General features: G+C 34.6%; 1 protein-coding gene across 4 annotated transcripts in view; it reads left to right on the top strand.

Moving 5' to 3' along the window:
• The window catches only part of LOC145269029 (coatomer subunit beta'-like), a 122,456-nt gene that overhangs the window by 45,498 nt on the left and 53,799 nt on the right, over positions 1-23,159 (top strand). For all 4 annotated transcript variants that reach the window (XM_080124616.1, XM_080124618.1, XM_080124617.1 and 1 more), the window contains exons 13-16: positions 660-790; positions 8,138-8,345; positions 9,645-9,755; positions 18,348-18,562. In XM_080124616.1, the coding sequence (XP_079980742.1) occupies positions 660-790; positions 8,138-8,345; positions 9,645-9,755; positions 18,348-18,562 (665 nt within the window). The remainder of the gene's footprint in view (positions 1-659; positions 791-8,137; positions 8,346-9,644; positions 9,756-18,347; positions 18,563-23,159) is intronic.

Here is a 23,159-nt window from a genome sequence, read left to right on the forward strand (position 1 = left end):
GGTATGTTTATGACAACAAACGAAATCCTCCATTCTCTGAGACAGGTGGCGGCATACTGAATGTAAGCAATGGACAGTTGTAATCTGGAGATATCTGGCATCTAACCAGATACTGAACTAATACGTACAAGGCGTGTTTGAATCAATTCCTATTGTATGCGGTTATATTCATTTATTTACGATTGAAGAAAGACGTTCAACCAAGTCATTGTAACATTTAACCTTCTTCATCTGTATCTTGTCGAGCTCAAAATCTGTGCATAGTTCTGAACAGAACCCTTTATTTAATCTTGTTCCATCAGCCATGACTGGGTGGAAGTCCTAATGAGGTTGCAATTGTATTTTGAGTGCCGCCTGCACTGGGGATTAAAGCTTCAACTTTGAGAAGAGTGTCAGTTACAAATAAATTTTACTAAATACTTTATCCATTACGCCACAGGTCCTTGCGTTCAAAATTCCGTGCAGATTCCCCGAGTTTGACAGAAGGATTCCCGAATTCAAAAGATATACTTGAAGAAGGCTGTAGGTTACATTGACCAAAAACATGAAAAACGACACTCGAAATGAGGACAGTAATTTGATGACTCCAAGTAATACGGATGCTGGCATATGTCGGATGACTTTTTAGAAATTGACTTTGAAATTCTACTCTTTTGTAGGTTGTAGGTGAGATTGAGGAAAGCGTCCGAACAGGTCTCTGGGTTGGTGATTGTTTTATCTATACAAACAGTGTCAACCGACTTAATTACTATGTGGGCGGCGAGATTGTTACCATCGCACATCTTGATAGGTAAGTATTTCTTTTCTTTGAGGTTGTCTTGATTTTCTATCATTGTCAGAAAGTTTTGCATCTGTTTGGTACCTACCTCCTCCCGAAATGCCACCCATGGAATTATTATTAATATCCTTTCTGCACTTCAACCATAATTGGGACAAATAAACTTCAGACTATACTTGACTTGTCCACTAAGTTTTAGTTATAAATGTCTAACAGTTTTTGTTTTATCGCTATTTAAGTATACCTAGGGTTTGAAAAGTCTTTGGATTTTTACTTTTGTCTTGAAAAGGCCTTATTTTTATTATTACCTTGAAAAATCCTTGAAAATATGAAAAATGTCTTAAATATTGAAAATAAATCGAAATAAATTGTTCTGAAATCGCATAGTATTATTGTGGGTACAACAGTTACATCCCTTTATCATGAAACTACCTCAGGTAGTTTCATGATAAGGATTCAAATCTCCATCTATTTTTGTTCTCATTTATATATTTAGGTGGAGGTACAAGGGGGTAGGAGTAGTGGTAAAATTAACCACCACCCCTCTCTAAAAAAATTACTTTCTTTGCGTGGATGGGACACTCCAATGGCAAATTGTACCCCCCCCCCAAAAAAAAAAAAAAATATATATAATTTAAAATTAGGCTGGCCAGACAAAAAAAAAAAAAAATGGCAAGACAGCAGCCATCTTGGTTAGAAATTAAATTCCTGATGAACCGCCCCCTTAAGGAAGACACTTTATCAAATCTCCAATACTAACGATTACTATGATACTATCCCATTGATTACTGTACACGCAATAACCCTTATCCCCGAGTGGCTTCCGGGCCTTGATAAGTGGTGACCACCATGTTAAAAAAAAAAAATAAAATGGCAAGACAGCAGCCATCTTGGTTAGAAATTAAAAGTTGTAAAGAAAGTTAATATTTGAGATGAAATAAAAAACATTTAAAAATACTTAAAAAAAAAAACAAAAAAAAACACAAAAAATGATGCAAGTGGGTTGCAAAGTAACTTTTATTGCCTTTGGTAACATTTATTTGTTGTATGCTTGATTTTTTACCACTTTTTCGAATCGCTGTGGATTGTAAAACAAACCCTAAATTTTGTTTTAAAAACTTGAATTTTGTTTGGGAAAAATTGAAAAGCTTTGAGAAGTCCTTGAAAATAGACCTTGAAAATCTGTACGCACCCTGATACCTAGATATGACGTGCAAAATTTACAATAATTTCAGCACACTCATCTTGACATGGCCATAATTTTGGCTAAAATAACCTTTATCAGTTCAAGTACGATTTGAGAATTGCTTTGATATTATTTTTAAATAAACCTACAGATAAAAATCGGGGGGGGGGGTATGGTCTGGTGAGTGTGAAGCCTATTCTGCACCTTGTTTATGAAACGGTCACCAAAGTAGCAAATGCAAGAAAAGTACTTTAAGATATTCCGTTTTTTGATTTTATTCATTTTAAAATGAATTATTCCTAAATCAAATTTTTAAGAATATACTGGTGTTTTGATTTTAATCATTTTTTAACAGTATCGGTTTGTTTGTGCTTTCTGTTTGTGCTTTCTGTTTGGCTTTTCATGGTAGAACAAAAAAAAGTTTCCTTTTAATTTATTTTTCAAGGCATGGGCATCTGTTGTACTTTTTATTTTTGTTTTGCAAAAATATTGATTGGCTGGTTCCATAATTTAAACATGAATCCAGTCCAACCTGAGTAGCTTAGTGGGTAAAATATTGAATTTGCAAAAATTTAACAAAACCGTGTTCAGATTAACCAGGTTTTAGTATTTTTAGAACAACTGGGGGGGGGGGGGAACAGTATTTCATTTTTTTCAATCCCTTTGCAAATGAACGTTGAATGTACAGTTTTAACCTTGGAAAAAATATTTCTTCCAAAAACAAAACAAAAAAATGTCTTTTTCATAGATGAGAAAAAAAATATATATGTCAACAGAAATATTCAATATTTTTTCCAAATGTCTTTTCCCATAGAACAGGACAAAAAAAAAAAAAGCTGAAAACCGTATTTACTTTTTTTTTTTAATAAGTATAAAAAAAAGAAATTCGCTGACACACTTATTTAATGGCACAAGAAAAAAAACATGAATCATTTGTATTCTCTCTCTTTTTTTTAATTCACGGGTTCGTCCAGATGTGAGAGAAGAAAAAAAATACGAAAATATTCTTACTTTCCACAAGTTTGCAATTCAAACTTTTATGTCCATGCACTCATTTGGTTTTCCAGAATTCCATTTTTTTTTCCTTCTATCAGTGTTTTCTGACGGTTTAATTCAGCTTTCCATCATGAGTGCTGGATGGTATTTTACATTCGAGTGACCTCTGTGAGTTTGAAATCCGATGTCGCCACTGTTATAGTTAAAGGGTTACAAAGAAAAACAGAACGTCAAATAAAGTAACAACATGTATTGCCAAGCATACAATAGGTGGGTTGTTTGTTGTAGCTGACGAATGAACTAGGTTGGTCTACCGGATATCGACTGGTTATTTATTTGTTTCCCACGAAACAAAATGATACACAAGGTCGGTTTAATGTGGGAGATAACCAGCTCTCCTCAAAAGGGGATTCTGCAAAAATGAATTGTCTTAGTATAGAAGGTTTTCCCCTTCCATTGACTTAGGACAATTAATTTGAGTGCAACATCTGTGCGGACACCACACATTAGCCACCAATCCAGTACGAGTACCGGATATCGACCGACACCTTATGGCTTAGTCTTTCATTATTTATTGCGATTGGAATAGTCTATTAGTGGGTAACCTAGGTTAGTTCTGCCACAGCACATTTGGAAAAATGTGAGTGAGAGTTGAAATAATAAAAGACTACAAAAGAATGTTAACTTTGAAAATAAAAGTAAACAAAGTTTTGGAGGAATTTTAGTTTATGTAAATGAACTAACTAGATTTAGGCTTACGTCAGCGTTGGGGTTTTGGACACGTGATGATACGTAGATTTTAATCAGTTGTTAATTGAACGCCGGGGAAAATGGACAATTCAAGAGGGGGTTGGTTTCTCCTCCTGAATGACGTGGGGAGCGGCGTCTTCGGAAACAGCCACTGAATCTTCGCCGCCATCTTTGTTACTAGGAATTACTTAACACTCAAGATCGGAACTGCACTGGTTCTTCGCTGCCATCTTTGTTACTAGGAATTACTTAACATTCAAGATCAGAACTGGACTGAATCTTTGCTGCCATCTTTGTTACTAGGAATTACTTAACATTCAAGATCGGAGCTGCATTGATTCTTCACTGCCATCTTTGTTACTAGGAATTACTTAACATTCAAGATCGGAACTGCACTGAATCTTCACTGCCATCTTTGTTACTAGGAATTACTTAACATTCAAGATCGGAACTGCACTGAATCTTCACTGCCATCTTTGTTACTAGGAATTACTTAACATTCAAGATCGGAACTGCACTGGTTCTTCGCTGCCATCTTTGTTACTAGGAATTACTTAACATTCAAGATCAGAACTGGACTGAATCTTTGCTGCCATCTTTGTTACTAGGAATTACTTAACATTCAAGATCGGAGCTGCATTGATTCTTCACTGCCATCTTTGTTACTAGGAATTACTTAACATTCAAGATCGGAACTGCACTGAATCTTCACTGCCATCTTTGTTACTAGGAATTACTTAACATTCAAGATCGGAACTGCACTGAATCTTCACTGCCATCTTTGTTACTAGGAATTACTTAACATTCAAGATCAGAACTGGACTGAATCTTCACTGCCATCTTTGTTACTAGGAATTACTTAACATTCAAGATCAGAACTGGACTGAATCTTCACTGCCATCTTTGTTACTAGGAATTACTTAACATTCAAGATCGGAACTGCACTGAATCTTTGCTGCCATCTTTGTTACTAGGAATTACTTAACACTCAAGATCGGAACTGCACTGGTTCTTCGCTGCCATCTTTGTTACTAGGAATTACTTAACATTCAAGATCGGAACTGCACTGGTTCTTCGCTGCCATCTTTGTTACTAGGAATTACTTAACATTCAAGATCAGAACTGGACTGAATCTTTGCTGCCATCTTTGTTACTAGGAATTACTTAACATTCAAGATCGGAGCTGCATTGATTCTTCACTGCCATCTTTGTTACTAGGAATTACTTAACATTCAAGATCGGAACTGCACTGAATCTTCACTGCCATCTTTGTTACTAGGAATTACTTAACATTCAAGATCAGAACTGGACTGAATCTTCACTGCCATCTTTGTTACTAGGAATTACTTAACATTCAAGATCGGAACTGCACTGAATCTTCACTGCCATCTTTGTTACTAGGAATTACTTAACATTCAAGATCAGAACTGGACTGAATCTTTGCTGCCATCTTTGTTACTAGGAATTACTTAACATTCAAGATCGGAACTGCACTGAATCTTCACTGCCATCTTTGTTACTAGGAATTACTTAACATTCAAGATCGGAACTGCACTGAATCTTTGCTGCCATCTTTGTTACTAGGAATTACTTAACATTCAAGATCGGAGCTGCATTGATTCTTCACTGCCATCTTTGTTACTAGGAATTACTTAACATTCAAGATCGGAACTGGACTGAATCTTCACTGCCATCTTTGTTACTAGGAATTACTTAACATTCAAGATCGGAACTGCATTGATTCTTCACTGCCATCTTTGTTACTAGGAATTACTTAACATTCAAGATCGGAACTGCACTGAATCTTCACTGCCATCTTTGTTACTAGGAATTACTTAACATTCAAGATCGGAACTGGACTGAATCTTTGCTGCCATCTTTGTTACTAGGAATTACTTAACATTCAAGATCAGAACTGGACTGAATCTTTGCTGCCATCTTTGTTACTAGGAATTACTTAACATTCAAGATCGGAACTGCATTGATTCTTCACTGCCATCTTTGTTACTAGGAATTACTTAACATTCAAGATCGGAACTGCACTGAATCTTCACTGCCATCTTTGTTACTAGGAATTACTTAACATTCAAGATCGGAACTGGACTGAATCTTTGCTGCCATCTTTGTTACTAGGAATTACTTAACATTCAAGATCAGAACTGGACTGAATCTTTGCTGCCATCTTTGTTACTAGGAATTACTTAACATTCAAGATCAGAACTGGACTGAATCTTTGCTGCCATCTTTGTTACTAGGAATTACTTAACATTCAAGATCGGAGCTGCATTGATTCTTCACTGCCATCTTTGTTACTAGGAATTACTTAACATTCAAGATCGGAGCTGCATTGATTCTTCGCTGCCATCTTTGTTACTAGGAATTACTTAACATTCAAGATCGGAACTGCACTGAATCTTCACTGCCATCTTTGTTACTAGGAATTACTTAACATTCAAGATCGGAACTGCACTGGTTCTTCGCTGCCATCTTTGTTACTAGGAATTACTTAACATTCAAGATCGGAGCTGCATTGATTCTTCGCTGCCATCTTTGTTACTAGGAATTACTTAACATTCAAGATCGGAACTGCACTGAATCTTCACTGCCATCTTTGTTACTAGGAATTACTTAACATTCAAGATCAGAACTGGACTGAATCTTCACTGCCATCTTTGTTACTAGGAATTACTTAACATTCAAGATCGGAGCTGCATTGATTCTTCGCTGCCATCTTTGTTACTAGGAATTACTTAACATTCAAGATCGGAACTGCACTGAATCTTCACTGCCATCTTTGTTACTAGGAATTACTTAACATTCAAGATCGGAACTGCACTGAATCTTTGCTGCCATCTTTGTTACTAGGAATTACTTAACATTCAAGATCGGAACTGCACTGAATCTTCACTGCCATCTTTGTTACTAGGAATTACGTAACATTCAAGATCGGAACTGCACTGAATCTTCACTGCCATCTTTGTTACTAGGAATTACTTAACATTCAAGATCGGAACTGCACTGAATCTTCACTGCCATCTTTGTTACTAGGAATTACTTAACATTCAAGATCGGAACTGCACTGAATCTTCACTGCCATCTTTGTTACTAGGAATTACTTAACACTCAAGATCGGAACTGCACTGAATCTTCACGGCCATCTTTGTTACTAGGAATTACTTAACATTCAAGATCAGAACTGCACTGAATCTTCACTGCCATCTTTGTTACTAGGAATTACTTAACATTCAAGATCAGAACTGCACTGAATCTTTGCTGCCATCTTTGTTACTAGGAATTACTTAACATTCAAGATCGAAACTGCATTTGATTCTTACCCGCCATCTTTGTTACTAGGAATTACTTAACATTCAAGATCAGAACTGGACTGAATCTTTGCTGCCATCTTTGTTACTAGGAATTACTTAACATTCAAGATCGGAGCTGCATTGATTCTTCACTGCCATCTTTGTTACTAGGAATTACTTAACATTCAAGATCGGAACTGGACTGAATCTTCACTGCCATCTTTGTTACTAGGAATTACTTAACATTCAAGATCGGAACTGGACTGAATCTTCACTGCCATCTTTGTTACTAGGAATTACTTAACATTCAAGATCGGAACTGGACTGAATCTTTGCTGCCATCTTTGTTACTAGGAATTACTTAACATTCAAGATCGGAGCTGCATTGATTCTTCACTGCCATCTTTGTTACTAGGAATTACTTAACATTCAAGATCGGAACTGGACTGAATCTTCACTGCCATCTTTGTTACTAGGAATTACTTAACATTCAAGATCGGAACTGGACTGAATCTTTGCTGCCATCTTTGTTACTAGGAATTACTTAACATTCAAGATCGGAGCTGCATTGATTCTTCACTGCCATCTTTGTTACTAGGAATTACTTAACATTCAAGATCGGAACTGGACTGAATCTTCACTGCCATCTTTGTTACTAGGAATTACTTAACATTCAAGATCGGAACTGGACTGAATCTTTGCTGCCATCTTTGTTACTAGGAATTACTTAACATTCAAGATCGGAGCTGCATTGATTCTTCGCTGCCATCTTTGTTACTAGGAATTACTTAACATTCAAGATCGGAACTGGACTGAATCTTCACTGCCATCTTTGTTACTAGGAATTACTTAACATTCAAGATCGGAACTGGACTGAATCTTCACGGCCATCTTTGTTACTAGGAATTACTTAACATTCAAGATCGGAACTGCACTGAATCTTTGCTGCCATCTTTGTTACTAGGAATTACTTAACATTCAAGATCGGAACTGTACTGAATCTTCGCTGCTATAATAACTAGATTTAGGCTTACATCAGCGTTGGTGTTTTAGACACGTGATGTCACATAGATTTGAGTAGATTTTAATACTATGAATTCATTTTATTTTTTTGTCTTTCAGAGTTATGTATTTGCTGGGTTACATACCGAAAGACAATCGGTTATACCTCGGTGACAAAGAACTCAATGTCGTCAGTTATTCGTTATTGCTTTCTGTGTTGGAATACCAAACCGTTGTGATGAGACGGGATTTTGAAACTGCCGACAAAGTTTTACCAACCATTCCTCGGGAACAGCGGACTAGAGTTGCTCACTTCCTTGAAAAACAGGTCAGTCTAATTGAGATTTTTTTTTGTTTTTTGCTTCCGGCACCTTATTGAACATATTTATCAATGTTTTAGCGTGCCCTAATCTACAGGATGGACGATAAAAATTGTCACTCTAGAAAAGAGGACATGATTTCATTTCAATTTAATGAAAACCAGTTTTCTTTTGATATTTTTTTGTTGCAGACCATCTACTCTAAACTGGCCAATTGCATACAAATCCCAAGAGCGATAGGAGCCTTCTATCATGTCTGAAAGTGACACAGTGTTCAACGAGCGAGATTATTTGAGGGCACAGCTCAACGCATAAGATAACCCCTAGTTTTGGTCTTTGGTGTGATTTCAAGTGAGGGCCATATCATGCCACCTCACATCTTCGAAGTCTGCTTGAAAGTAAACACCAAAATGTTCTTGGATGTGCTGAAGAGAGTGTTGATTCCCTGGTCAAGCAAGTGGTCATTCGCAAACCCTGAGTGTGCTACAACTTTTTATCCTTCTCTCACTGTCTCCCCTCCTCCTCCTCCTCCTCCTCCTCCTCCTCCTCCTCACCTGACCTGAATCCGCTAGACTACTTCATTTGGTCATATGTCGAGAACATCACCAACATGACCTCTCACAACACCAAAGCCAGCCTGATTGTACATCATATCATTTTAAAATAGATCTGGTGTTACCAGATCAGGCTGCCTGAAGATATTGGCTTCCTGAGACTAAATGCACCCGACACTGATGCTTTTCGTTTTTCTACTTCCTTTTGCAAAACTTAATTATGTTCTGCAAAAAACAAAAACAACTACCCACCTTTTCCCCCCTTTTTCTTCTTCCCATTTCCCCTTTCTTTTTCTCCCCCCCCCCCCATTTCCTGGCTGGTTTCCTAACTTAAAATGTACCAAACATTAATACTGTACCCTTTTCCCTCTCCCATTGCAAAACTCATTCATGTTCTGCAGAGCAGGGAACAAAAACAATAAAATCCACTATAAAACAACCAAACCAAACACTACAAACTAGCGATTGAAGATACAAAGAGTTTGAAGAATAAAACCCTTCTACAAAATAACTGGATGCAATATGAATACTATTTCCAAAATCACTGGATTCTGCATTAAATAACCTGAAAAGGGTTGATATGCCGTAAACAAAACAACTAAAATATCTAATCCCCAAAACTGATTTATTTAATAAATGAATAGGCCAATTTTTTTTTTTTTTTTTTCATAATTGTATGATTATTTTATTTTTTATTTTATTTCTAAAGTTGGTTGGAGTTTAATGCTTTAAGATTGCTTGTTTATCTTTCAGGGTTTCAAATCTCAGGCCCTTGCTGTAACGTGTGATCCTGAGCATAAATTTGAGCTGGCTCTACAATTGGGAGACTTACGAGTTGCTTATCAGCTTGCAAAAGAAGCAGAGGTGAGTTTTTAAACTAACAACTTTTCAACATCTTATAATCTATAACAAAAATTTCAAAATGTTTTCCTAGATAATTTTTTTCAGCTTGAGTAATGATATACCTTGTTTTTTTTTTTTTTCTCTAAAATAAATAAATTCCTGTTTTCTGAAGAGTATGCAATGAATACATTCAATATTGACGTAATAATAACTGATTGCTTTTACGTAGCAATACCAAACAACATAACGTTCAACGCTAGACAAGGCACACACTACTACTTAATTTGACACTCATAGTTTTTAAATCAGTAATAAGTACATTTCTCCTACCTCCATCGGTCCTGGATATGACCTTAAACTATATCCAATGGTGAGGCCCCAGCTTGCGGGCTTTGGGGAGTGTGGAGCCACCCTATAATTGCCATTGCTCCCAGGTCCACTCTGACCCGGAGTGGTAATAGTTGTTAGGGTCCCAACCATGGGTTAAATAGAAACTGACTTGAAAACAACAAATATATTCTATAAAAAAATGTTCTTCAAAATCTTTGGATTCGGCATTAAATAACCTGATAAGTGTTGATATGCCGTAAAACAAAAAAACCAACCTACCTCCATCAAAATAAAACTTATATAACCGGATTCACAATAAAATTTACTTAAAAATGGTATTTTAATATTTTTGTTGTGATTTGTATATTCAAAGAAATCGCTATTTAAATCCGACTATTAATGACGAAGCCTGTCACCATAGCATGTGCGCTGACAGTAGATCACGTTTTGCAAATAAGCGGTCGGGGTGTGTTCACATAAACACTCGAAGCTAAAGTTGTACCCATCAAGGACGTTTCTAATTGTTTTAGCTAATCAGGAAAAAGAATTTGAACACAACACCTACGTCTTTCTAGTCAAAAGTTAGAATATCTCTCAAAGTTAATGCTTTGTAATACAAAAATATGTAAAGATAGAAACTATTCAAACGCTATTTAATAGCGAATATATTCATTTCTTTTGTCTTAAAATTTGAAAAGAATTGGGTAAAAACTTTTTATGATAGAATCGTTAGCAATAGTAACACGCACATTATAAACATAGAATTTTTGTGTCGTAGCGCACACAAAAAAATCTGTAAACACATATTTCGTCAACTTACGGACATAAAGTATTCATTTTATTTTTGTTATTATTTAGAAAACAAGTTTTTAATTATGGAAAGGAAAAGAATATTTTAAGAAAATTATTTGAAAAAAGAATAACCACAATGAACATTGCTTTTTTTTTTGTTGTTCTTGGTTTTCAATAAGTATATTTCTCCTATCTCCATCAAAATAAATGAAACTTATATAACCGGATTCACAATAAAATTTACTTAAAAATGGTATTTTAATATTTTTGTTGTGATTTGTATAGTCAAAGAAATCGCTATTTAAATCCGACTATTAATGATGAAACATACCCGCTGACGGTAGATCACTTTTTGCAAATAAGCAGTTGGGGTGTGTAGCGGAAGTTGTACCCGTCGACAAAGTTTCTAGTTGTTTTTGCTAATCAGGGAAAAGAATTGTCTTTGCTATGGAATTTGAACACGTATGTTTTTCCAGTCAAAAGTTAGAATATCTCAAAGTTGACGCTTTGTAGTACAAAGATAATTAAAGATAGAAACTGTTCAAACGCTGTTTAATAGCGAATATATTCATTTCTTTTGTCTTAAAATTTGAAAAGAATTGAATAAAAACTTTTTATGCTAGAATTGTTAGCAATAATAGCAAGCGCATTATAAACAGAATTTTTGTGCGTCATGACACACACAAAAAAATCTGTAAACAACTTACGAACATAAAGTATTCATTTTATTTTTGTTATTATTTAGAAAACAAGTTTTTAATTATGGAAAAGAAAAGAATATTTTTTTAAAAAATAAGTTATTTGAAAAAAGAATAACCACAATGAACATTGCTTTTTTGTTTTTGTTGGTTTTTGAGTTGTAAATAAAACATCTCAAAGTTAACGTTTTGTAATGCAAAGATAAAGATAAACATTGTGTTCAAACGCTTTTTAATAATGAAAACATTAATTTCTTTTGTCTTAAAATTTGGAAAGAATTGGATAAAAACTTATGCTAGAGAAATAGTGACAATTTTTGTGCATCATGGCTCACACACAAATATCTGTGGGTTTGTTTTACAATCCACAGAGGTATGAAAAGATAGCCAAAAAAACAAATATATAACAAATAAATTTTACCAAAGGCAAGTTACTCTTCTACCTACCTTGATAAATTTTTGGTATTGTAAATGCTTATTCTGTTCAAAAAGCAAGTTGTGTCAAGCGTTACATGAGAACAAGAAAAAAATGTCCGTGATGTCTCTTGAACTCTTAACAATGACTTAAAAAAAAATTATACAAAATAGTGATAGACTCATCCGATAATTGTCACAGTAATTTGAAGCCGTTAAAAATGAAATTTAATTATCCTCATTAATTTAATATACTTGGAAATATTATAATTGTAATCTGTACAAAAAATTTCCTTTCATTTGATATGCTGCAAGCCAGATTTTGTTAATAATTTCTTTAAATCACGTCGTGGTGGCCATCTTGGATTTCCTGGTTGCCATCTTGGATTTTTCACGATGTAATGATGACAAATGATAATGTCCATCTGAATAATATTTTGCATGATGATAAAGCCTTACCTCCCATTTTTTAAACTGTTTTTTTATAATGCTTCTACTTAAAGCCATTAGAATGCAACTTAATTATGCTAATTAGTTTAATGTACTTGAAAACATAATTCTGATCTGTACAAAATTTCCTTTAAAAAAAAAATTATACAAAATAGTGGTAGAAACTCACTCGATAATTGTCACAGTAATTTGAAGCCGTTAAAAATGACATTTAATTATCCTCATTAATTTAATATACTTGAAAATATTATAATTGTAATCTGTACACGCCATGTTTTGTTAATTTCTTTGAATCATGTCATGGTGCCATGTTGGATTTCCCGGTCGCCATCTTAGATTTCCTGGTCGTCATTTTAGATTTCCTGGTCGCCATCTTGGATTTTTCATGATGTTATAATGGCAAATGATAATGTCCATCATAATAATACTTCCTATGATGATAAAGCCTTATTTTACCATTTTTCTTAGCTGTTTTTTATGATGTTTCTACTTAAAGCAGTTAAAATGAAACTGCAATATGCTAATTAATCCGTAAGTATGTTCAAAATTTCATCATATTTTAAAAAGATCTGAAGTTACAACTTTTTAATGATGGGTTAGTCTGTAAATTGTGCAAATTTCCTACCATTTTCAATCACAAGCTTATATGCATTTGAATAGGACTGACTTAAGCCAAAATGTCAAGTGAACCACACATTTTTTGATACTTTAAATGGTCATAACTCCAGTTCTAATGGGCCAGTTTTAAAAAACTAAAGATATTATTTCTTTGTTTTTTATGCTCTTTTCAATAATACTTGATTTAAGTTTATTCAATCTAAAGAAAAAATGATGTGGTATTGCTATTTTATGTAACGAAACAGTTGCCGTAAAAAAAACTTTTTAATTAAAAAAAAAAAAAATGTGGAATATTTGACATTTTGTGTAAGAAATTAAAAAATAAGATGAATAAACCTTTGTACTGTAACTCTATTGTTATCCATTTATATATTTAGTTATATAGAGTGCTCTATTATAAGGAAAAATTCCTAAAATAAGAGTGTATTATTTATATTTTTATTTACAGAAAGTTTAGATGAGGTAACGATGACTTATCTCATCTAAACTTTCTGTAAATCAAAATATAAATATATGTCTATAAAAGTGAACGTGTCTGTGTACATTTCCCTATCCAATAACTCTGTCAATTTTACGTCTACAGACTCGGAATTTAAGATACAGAGTACTGAGATTTGGGAAAATCTTTGTAATCCATTTTTGGCCAGAAATTCGGCTGTTAAAGGGTCAAAGTTCAACAATTTGACCTTTGAGAACTCTACCAAACTCCTCCGACAATTTTGGGTCTAAACACTTGAAATTTTATATATAGGTTCCTTGGACATGGATCTAATTTAATAACTTGATTTGAGTCCAAAACATTAAATGTTAAGGGGTCATAATAAGGGTCAAAGTTAAAAAAAATTGACTGCTTTTTTTTTTTTTTTTTTTTTGCTCAACATACACCTCCAAACATTCGGGCATCGCCTGGCTGAAATGCTAGTATGTATATATATACTAGCAAAAGTACTCGTTGACTGGGTTCAAAAACAGCCTACAGAAAATGGACTCTGATTTATGAAAGTATGATAGGTTATGAAAAGGAAGGGTTGTAAAGAGATAGCTTCGAATTTGGGGGTATCCAAACCAAAGCAAAATATGATGAAAGTAAAAATAAAATAGATAAACCCCATAATTTATTATATCATACCTGTTCACACTGAAACACTTATCACAATATTCTGTGGATCTATATTAAAAAAAACCTTGTTAAACTTTGTGACATACTTCCATTCTATGGAGGTCAGGTGCGAACGAACACCCCATAATTTTATTATACCATATTTCTTCAAACTGAAACATAATTATCAAAGTATACTTACGCAGATAGATATGAAAAGTCTTTATTAAAGTTTGTGCCTATTTCCATTCTATGGAGGCCAGGCACGAACGCATACCCCACAATTTTATACCATCCCTATTTAAGTTAAAACATACTTATCAAAGTATTCTTATGTACATCTATATCAAAAACACTTGTAAACGTTTTTTTTTAGTTTTTAAATTTTTTATTTCCATATTTTGTGGACCAGGCGCGAACGCAGACCCCACAATTTTAATGAACCACCATTCTGCCAGATCAAACATACCCATTCCTGTGTCTCGATACATTTTTATCAGTATATGCAATCATTTTTTTAAAATAGTCAACCATATAGGAGCCTATTCATGACCAGACACACACACACAGATATTCAGCTTTATATTATATATATATATATATATAATATATATATATATATATATATATATATATATATATATATATATATATATAAAGTGAAATTGTGTGTATCTGTGTGTATACATTTCCCTATCAAACTACTCTGTCAATTTTTAGTCTACAGACTCTAGATTTAATATAAGGGGTATTCAGATTTGTTCACCGGCCTTCCTAAGGTGGTTAGCTGCAACAGGACTTTCAACTTCAGGACCAACAGGACAGTTTATAGAGGTGTTGAGTCTCTACGGTTTCAGGTGGGCATTGTCTGAAGATAGCAGTTTCAATCCTGCCCAAAGCCGGCCAGAGGATTAATTGGGCAAAACATGGTGCGACAACTATAAAGATGAGGATAACAGTTCGCAAATAAATAAATAAATTACTCATCTCAAAGGATTCCAAAAACAAAAAACAAAAAAAACAGCCATTGAATTGTTATTTATCTTGCCTAAAATAGCAATACACATGAAAAAATTTAAATGGCTTAAAATATTTCAATATTGGTATATATAGAAATAGCTTGATAAGCTAAGAAAGAATCTTTTTAAATTTTAAAAATCCAATTAAAATCAAGTTATGACTATTTTTATGCCCTGTGTGTTTGGATATTTTTCCCTCTTTAAGATCATATGTGTTTTGTCACATTTTTTGCACTACTTTTTCGGTAAAAATGCTATATTTTTGTTAAAACACAAGACTAAGCAATGAAATTTGCCATATAAGTGTATTTTTGTGCAAGGAATCTGAATATGCTACTGAAAATCCCCAGAAATGAATGGTTTCCAAATAATCTGCAGTAAATTCACATAAATATGCTGTGATTGCTTAAAAATGCCATGTATTCATTAAAAGAAAAGAAGTTAGAGAACTCTAAGTTTAGTTGTAATGCATTTTATGTGCCAAAAACTAAAATCGAAATCTAGGATTGGTTAAAAATGAATATATTGCAATATTTCTTTGGTATTATTGTAGATTAATACCTTCTGCTACCCCTCCCCATCTGACCACCTCTCAAAAATATGTTTCTACCTTTATAGACAATTGCATGTGAACAACTTGAAAAACTTTAATATAAACAAAAATTATTTTAGAATTTAATGTAAAATGATTTCCCATTTTGAATCATTCGAGTGCTTTAGGGCAGTTACCCCCCCCCCTTTTTCCTATGATAGATAAATCCTGGGTGTTTTTTTTTTTTGTTTATTTGTTTGTTTTCTAAAAAGCGATTATGCGTGGTTTTAAGAGGGTCTTTGTGCAATTATGAGAAAGTAGGGAGGTTGCCACTCTGACTTTGGGTTAATGATAATTATGTGTGAACATCCTGAAGACTTGATAGAAACAAAATAAAAACAATTTTAGAATTTAGAGTGGGGGTTGGTTTCACATAAATGTAAAATAATTCACCATTTCAAGACGATTCTAGCGTTTTAGGACAGTTGACCAATTTTTTTTTTTTTTGCGGGGTGGGGATTAATCATGTGCACTTTTTCTTCAAACTTTTTTATGCTTTTTTTTTTTACGTTTATATGAGCTCACAGAGGAAGTTTGTTTAGTGGGGAGCTCTGCCACTTGTACTTAGCATTATTGTTAAGGCTAAAGGTTTTAGGAGGAGGCTTGCCACTCATACCTAGGATTAGACATAGAATTAAGCGTTTTTTTTTTTTTTTTTAAAAGGGTGTTTGATACCCATTGTGAAACTTTACAAGAATTATGACAGACAAAAATAAATGTTATTTAAAAAAGAAACTAACAGTAACAGAAAACCTGATGCTTGGAAAAATATCAAGTATTTAAATTCTATTTAAATATGAAAAAGAAACAAGTTTTTGCTAAAGCTGACAAATTGTTAAAAAATTTTGAATTAATGTCATTTTGATTTTTAATTACATTTCATGTCCTTTTCTACCGTTTTTATTTTTTAACTGAGCACCTCCTACAAATATTTAAATATTGATTTTTATTTTTTTTTTTTAATCGGTTAGATTAGTTTCCATTCGATAATAATTCACTGAAAACATTTTTTAAGGGACGAAAATTAGAAGTGTGTTACCATTCGTAATCGTACACGTGAACCAAAACATCATATTTCACATTTTCGCTTGTTAAAATATTTTAAAATTTACTAATACCCAATTTTTAAAAATATTTGTATGGTTGATAACAAAATAGCTCTAACATCTAAGAATTTTTTTTATAACCAGATTTTCAATTAAAAAATTGATTTGAAATAAAAATAACAAAAACAAAATGTCTGTTTACGCCATGTTATCGCTGCTGCTGCTACTATCACTAATGCTACAGAAGTATTTATTCAAATTCATAACGATTTTTTCGGGTATTATGTTTTTAAATTGCTACATACCACAAGAGAAAACACTATCCAATCATTTTTAACGAATAAACATAGTAAAAAGATTGTTTTATTTAATAGTGAGTGTCTGAAGAAATTTTTTTTTCAAAATTTTCAATACTCGCCATTTTGAAATCTTTTTTTTTAACACAACAAAAAAACGAGTGGTCAAATGAATTTCGAACACTCGAAATTATTGAAAATGACATCTCTTTTGGCTAATTTCTAAATTTCATTAAAAAATTCTTTACAGAAACACGGTACGAATGTTTAGAAATCGGGGGGGGGGGTTTCGTTACAAAATCTTACCGAAAATGCCGTTTTATGATGTTCACATTTTTATCACTTTATTTGCTTAAAACTCTAAAAATATATAATGTATGTTATTATTTACTGATTCATTTGAAAGTATATTCATTTCCGAACAAAACGGTGGTATTTTGAAGATTTAAAGTACTTTGGTTTTTAAAATATGACTATTTTAGCAGAAACCCCTTGAAATCTGTGATTATCCAAAGCGTTTTAACGGCCATGTGTATTGCTACTTAAAAGTAACCTCTGCTCTTTAATTATACAACTCTGACGACTAACACCGCCGAATGATTGGACTTATGATCTTCACATAGTGGGGTCAGTGGTGGTTCGTCATCGGCAGTCTCCATCAGAGCGGCAATGTTTTTGCGAGCAAGTACCAAGTGACCACCCGTAAACCAGGAATGGTCAAAGTCTGGGACATCACCAGAAAGTGTAGAATCATGATTGGTTGGCCATTTTGTGCAGCCTTGCTCAAGACCACCACGCATGAGCTGCCATGATTTAGGATGTGCAGGTTTGGGAAGAAATTGACCCAACCTGACCAGAATGAACATCACTGTCACAAAAACTGTAATTGCAAATGCGTTTGGAATGGAAATGGCACTAACCCCATTCGGGTTTAACCGGCTTCCTTCAAAGGAGAAAGTTCCATGGGAGTATGAAATTCAGTCTCTAGTCGCAATATCCCTGTTAGGTTTTTGCAACTTTTGCAGGGAGATGTTGACATCCTCCTACATACAGCACCTGGAATTCACAAATTGGTCACCCATTTTAGCAATGATCAGGCTTTATATTGCTTAACTTTGGTGATCTAACGAGAACCTGTGTGTCAGCATGATTATTGAAATAAAAATGCTGCCATTTTTTTTTTTTTTTTTTCAAATATTAAAATTTCTTGTTTATAAAATTTTTAACTTGAGTATTTATTTTTTTTTTATTTATTTTAGTCCGAACAAAAATGGAAATTATTGGCCGAGCTAGCAATCAGCAAATGTGAGTTTGGTCTTGCCCAAGAATGTCTCCATCAAGCCCAAGATTTTGGAGGTTTGCTTTTGTTAGCTACATCTGCTGGTAACACTGAGATGGTTCTGCGTCTTGGACAGACTGCTGAGAAAACAGGACAGAACAACGTTGCCTTCCTTTCTTATTTCTCGCTTGGAAAGTAAGAAATGACGCTTTTTCTCTTTTTGTTTTTTTTTTTTTTCAACTTTCATTTCCCTTTTTGATTTTCATTTTTTCTTCGCCTATTTTTATTCTTTGTCTCTCTTTTTTCAATTCCTTGTGTGTGTCTCTCTCTTTTCAATTCCTTGTGTGTCTCTCTCTCTTTTCAATTCCTTGTGTGTCTCTCTCTCTTTTCAATTCCTTGTGTGTCTCTCTCTCTTTTCAATTCCTTGTGTGTCTCTCTCTCTCTTTTCAATTCCTTGTGTGTCTCTCTCTCTCTTTTCAATTCCTTGTGTGTCTCTCTCTCTCTTTTCAATTCCTTGTCTCTCTCTCTCTCTCTTTTCAATTCCTCGTCTGTCTCTCTCTCTCTCTTTTCAATTCCTCGTCTGTCTCTCTCTCTCTTTTCAATTCCTCGTCTGTCTCTCTCTCTCTCTTTTCAATTCCTCGTCTGTCTCTCTCTCTCTCTTTTCAATTCCTCGTCTGTCTCTCTCTCTCTTTTCAATTCCTCGTCTGTCTCTCTCTCTCTTTTCAATTCTTCGTCTGTCTCTCTCTCTCTCTTTTCAATTCCTCGTCTGTCTCTCTCTCTCTCTTTTCAATTCCTCGTCTGTCTCTCTCTCTCTTTTCAATTCCTCGTCTGTCTCTCTCTCTCTTTTCAATTCCTCGTCTGTCTCTCTCTCTCTTTTCAATTCCTCGTCTGTCTCTCTCTCTCTCTTTTCAATTCCTCGTCTGTCTGTCTCTCTCTCTCTTTTCAATTCCTCGTCTGTCTCTCTCTCTCTTTTCAATTCCTCGTCTGTCTCTCTCTCTCTTTTCAATTCCTCGTCTGTCTCTCTCTCTCTTTTCAATTCCTCGTCTGTCTCTCTCTCTCTTTTCAATTCCTCGTCTGTCTCTCTCTCTCTTTTCAATTCCTCGTCTGTCTCTCTCTCTCTCTCTTTTCAATTCCTCGTCTGTCTGTCTCTCTCTCTCTCTTTTCAATTCCTCGTCTGTCTCTCTCTCTCTCTCTCTCTCTCTCTCTCTCTCTCTTTTCAATTCCTCGTCTGTCTCTCTCTCTCTCTCTTTTCAATTCCTCGTCTGTCTCTCTCTCTCTCTCTTTTCAATTCCTCGTCTGTCTGTCTCTCTCTCTCTCTCTTTTCAATTCCTCGTCTGTCTGTCTCTCTCTCTCTCTCTTTTCAATTCCTCTTCTGTCTCTCTCTCTCTCTCTCTCTCTTTTCAATTCCTCTTCTGTCTCTCTCTCTCTCTTCAATTCCTCTTCTGTCTCTCTCTCTTCAATTCCTCTTCTGTCTCTCTCTCTCTTTTCAATTCCTCTTCTGTCTCTCTCTCTCTTTTCAATTCCTCTTCTGTCTCTCTCTCTCTTTTCAATTCCTCTTCTGTCTCTCTCTCTCTCTCTCTTTTCAATTCCTCTTCTGTCTCTCTCTCTCTCTTTTCAATTCCTCTTCTGTCTCTCTCTCTCTCTCTCTTTTCAATTCCTCTTCTGTCTCTCTCTCTCTCTTTTCAATTCCTCTTCTGTCTCTCTCTCTCTCTCTTTTCAATTCCTCGTCTGTCTCTCTCTCTTTTCAATTCCTCGTCTGTCTGTCTCTCTCTCTCTCTTTTCAATTCCTCGTCTGTCTGTCTCTCTCTCTCTCTCTTTTCAATTCCTCGTCTGTCTCTCTCTCTCTCTCTCTTTTCAATTCCTCGTCTGTCTCTCTCTCTCTCTCTCTCTTTTCAATTCCTCGTCTGTCTGTCTCTCTCTCTCTTTTCAATTCCTCGTCTGTCTGTCTCTCTCTCTCTTTTCAATTCCTCGTCTGTCTCTCTCTCTCTCTCTTTTCAATTCCTTGTCTCTCTTATTCCTTCCGCATATTTTTACTCTTTTATCAATTTATCCGATTAAGGTGTTTCGTTACAGCATCTTGATAATTGGTCATTGCTGAACCAAGACCACCTGACATTCATTTATGAAATTGACTTTGAAATTAGCCTGATGAAGGCCTCATTTGTCCAAAATATCAGGTTGACAATTAAGTTCTTGTGGTTTTTAATTTTAAATTCCGATGAACATACCTCGCCTAGAACAAAAATTTAATGACCGAAATAAGCACCATCAGAATCAAAACAATTGTATTTATGCCAGTAACGTAAAAGTCTTTCATTCTGGTGGTGATGAAGTCGCTGAGGTGTTTTTGAAGCATTTCTCTTGCAAAAAATTGTCAAGATGCTTGAAAAAGTGGTAGTCGGTAGATAAGAGATCTGGAGAGTATGGTGGATGAGGCAGTGTTTCGTAACCCAATTTGTACAACTTCTGCAGGATCGGTTTAGCAACGTGTGGTCGGGCATTATCGTGGAGAAGAATGGCGCCTTTTCTGTTGCCTAATGCTGGGTGTTGTTGTCGAAGTTTCTGATGCATTTCATCCATTTGTTGACAGTACTTCTCCGCCATAACACTTGAATGGATGAAACCAATTGCAGACCATCAAACAGTCATCATGACCTTCTTTTGGTGCAACTATGGTTTCAGAAAGTGTAATGGAGCTTCATCGGCCTCTAATCACTAGGTTGAATGTTACCAGTTGTCATAAAGAACCCACTTTTCATAGCAAGTCAGAACCCGGTCTAGAAACAGGTTGTTCTTGTTGCGTAAAAGAAGGGAAGCTGACACTTCATAGCGGTGTTTCTTTTGGTATCCATTTATCAAGTTCTGTCTTTCAAATCTCTCAAGTGGTTGAAAATTGTTGTATACGTTTTTTTAATTTTTTTACACAGGCATCACCACATTATCAAGGCTTAGAGGCCACTCAAGGATAAGAGTTAAAGAGTGTACAGTAGAAATTGGACAATATAGTAATCATTAGTAATGGAAATTCGGTAAATTTGTTAACTTATATGGAACGGCTCATCAAGAACTTATTTACGTTAGACTTGAGGCAACCATATTGTAGTCAGCAGGAAAACGGAAGACAATTCCACAGGCGTGCAGTTCTAAGAAAGAAGCTTTGTTCATGGAATCTACGTTTAGGTTTAGGCACAGATAAAGAGTGAGGGGAATTATTGATAGTGTTTTCAGCTAGACGAATGTTTCTTGTGAAAGTTTGGTGAGAGGGGAGCATAGACTGAAGCTCAGTCGAACACTTTCCATGAAAATAACGATAAAGCGAACTCGCAACATCTCTTCTGTGAGATAGAGGTTGTAGCGAAGAGAAAAGGACATCTCCTATGAGGCTACGAAGTCTATTTTGAACTCTATCAAGGCAGGACAAGTCTTTTCTAGCAGCTCCTGCCCAGATGTGGCAAGAGTATTCCATCCTTGGACATACCTGGCTCTTCTATAGATAGAGAATTGCATCAGCAGTGAGATATCTACTGGATCGATAGAAAGATCCGACCATTTTTCCAGCGGCCTTGGCAACAGATTTGATGTACGTGTTCCATTTAAGATCAGGAGTAATGGTCAAGCCCAGAAGCTTGTCAAAACTTGAGGCCTCCTGAAGACGAGAGCCATTCATTTCAATTGATGCCAGATGTGGATCAGAATGTTGATGATGTAAAGAGAGAAGCTTGGTTTTAGATGCATTAAAAGTAACCAGCCACTCCTTTCCCATTGTACCACGTGCTGAAGTTACGTCTAATTAAGAAGTTTTCAAACAATTGTGCATAGATTGGCTTCGACTAAGGCTCTTAATTGACCATGTCGATGGTTGAACAATACATTTATCATTTTAAAGAGTCGTCGCCACCACCAAATTTCTTACATCACCATTGTGCTGTGCGTTTAGTAGTGGTTTCTGAACCAAATGCTTTGTTGATATCACAAGCTGTTTCAGCAGCTTTTCAGCCTAGCTTTAATTGAAATAAGAAAATTGTGCGAATTTTCTTTTTTTTTTTTTTTTTTTTTGTGTTCAAGATTCTGAAAAAAAAAAAGACGAGTTTTAAAACGATTATAATTTAAACGATTAAATAGAGCAAAACCAATCTGTAAATATAATATATAAAGTAAAGGTATTATAACAACTTATTTGAAAATACATCATTTGAAATCAAAATTAAAAATTCCGCAAGAACTATCTTAACCTAATATATCTACTAGCCAACTTACCCACTTGTGTTTAAGAGATAGATTGTTGGGGGGGAAAAACATGAGTTTGGAAGAAAAAAAAAAAGATAACTGGTAAATAATATAGAAAGGGAATAATTATTTTCTTCTGTTATTTTTTTTTTTAGCTTCAGAGGCATCCAATTTTTTTTTCATAAACTTGAATTTTTTTTTTTTTTTTTTTTTTTCTTTCAAGGTTAGACGAATACTTAAACCTATTCTGTACAAGTCCTGGAAATGAAGAATTTTCAGTTTTCAGTGGGTAGCTGTTCATTTGAAACCATAGCAGCAAGTTTTAGTCTCCCCTCCATCAAAGCCAGAGGTTTTGAGGAATATATAATATAAATATATATATATATATATATAAATATATATATATATAAATATATATATATATATATATATATACTAGCAAAAGTATGTTGTTGACTGGGTTTAAAAACAGCCTACAGAAAATGGACTCTGATTTATGAAAGTATGATAGGTTATGAAAAGGAAGGGTTGTAAATTTGGGTTGAATTTGAGAGTATCAAAACCA

This window comes from Euprymna scolopes, chromosome 45 (genome assembly GCF_053919585.1).
Source record: "Euprymna scolopes isolate OS-2025 chromosome 45, ASM5391958v1, whole genome shotgun sequence".
Lineage (NCBI taxonomy): Eukaryota > Metazoa > Mollusca > Cephalopoda > Sepiida > Sepiolidae > Euprymna > Euprymna scolopes.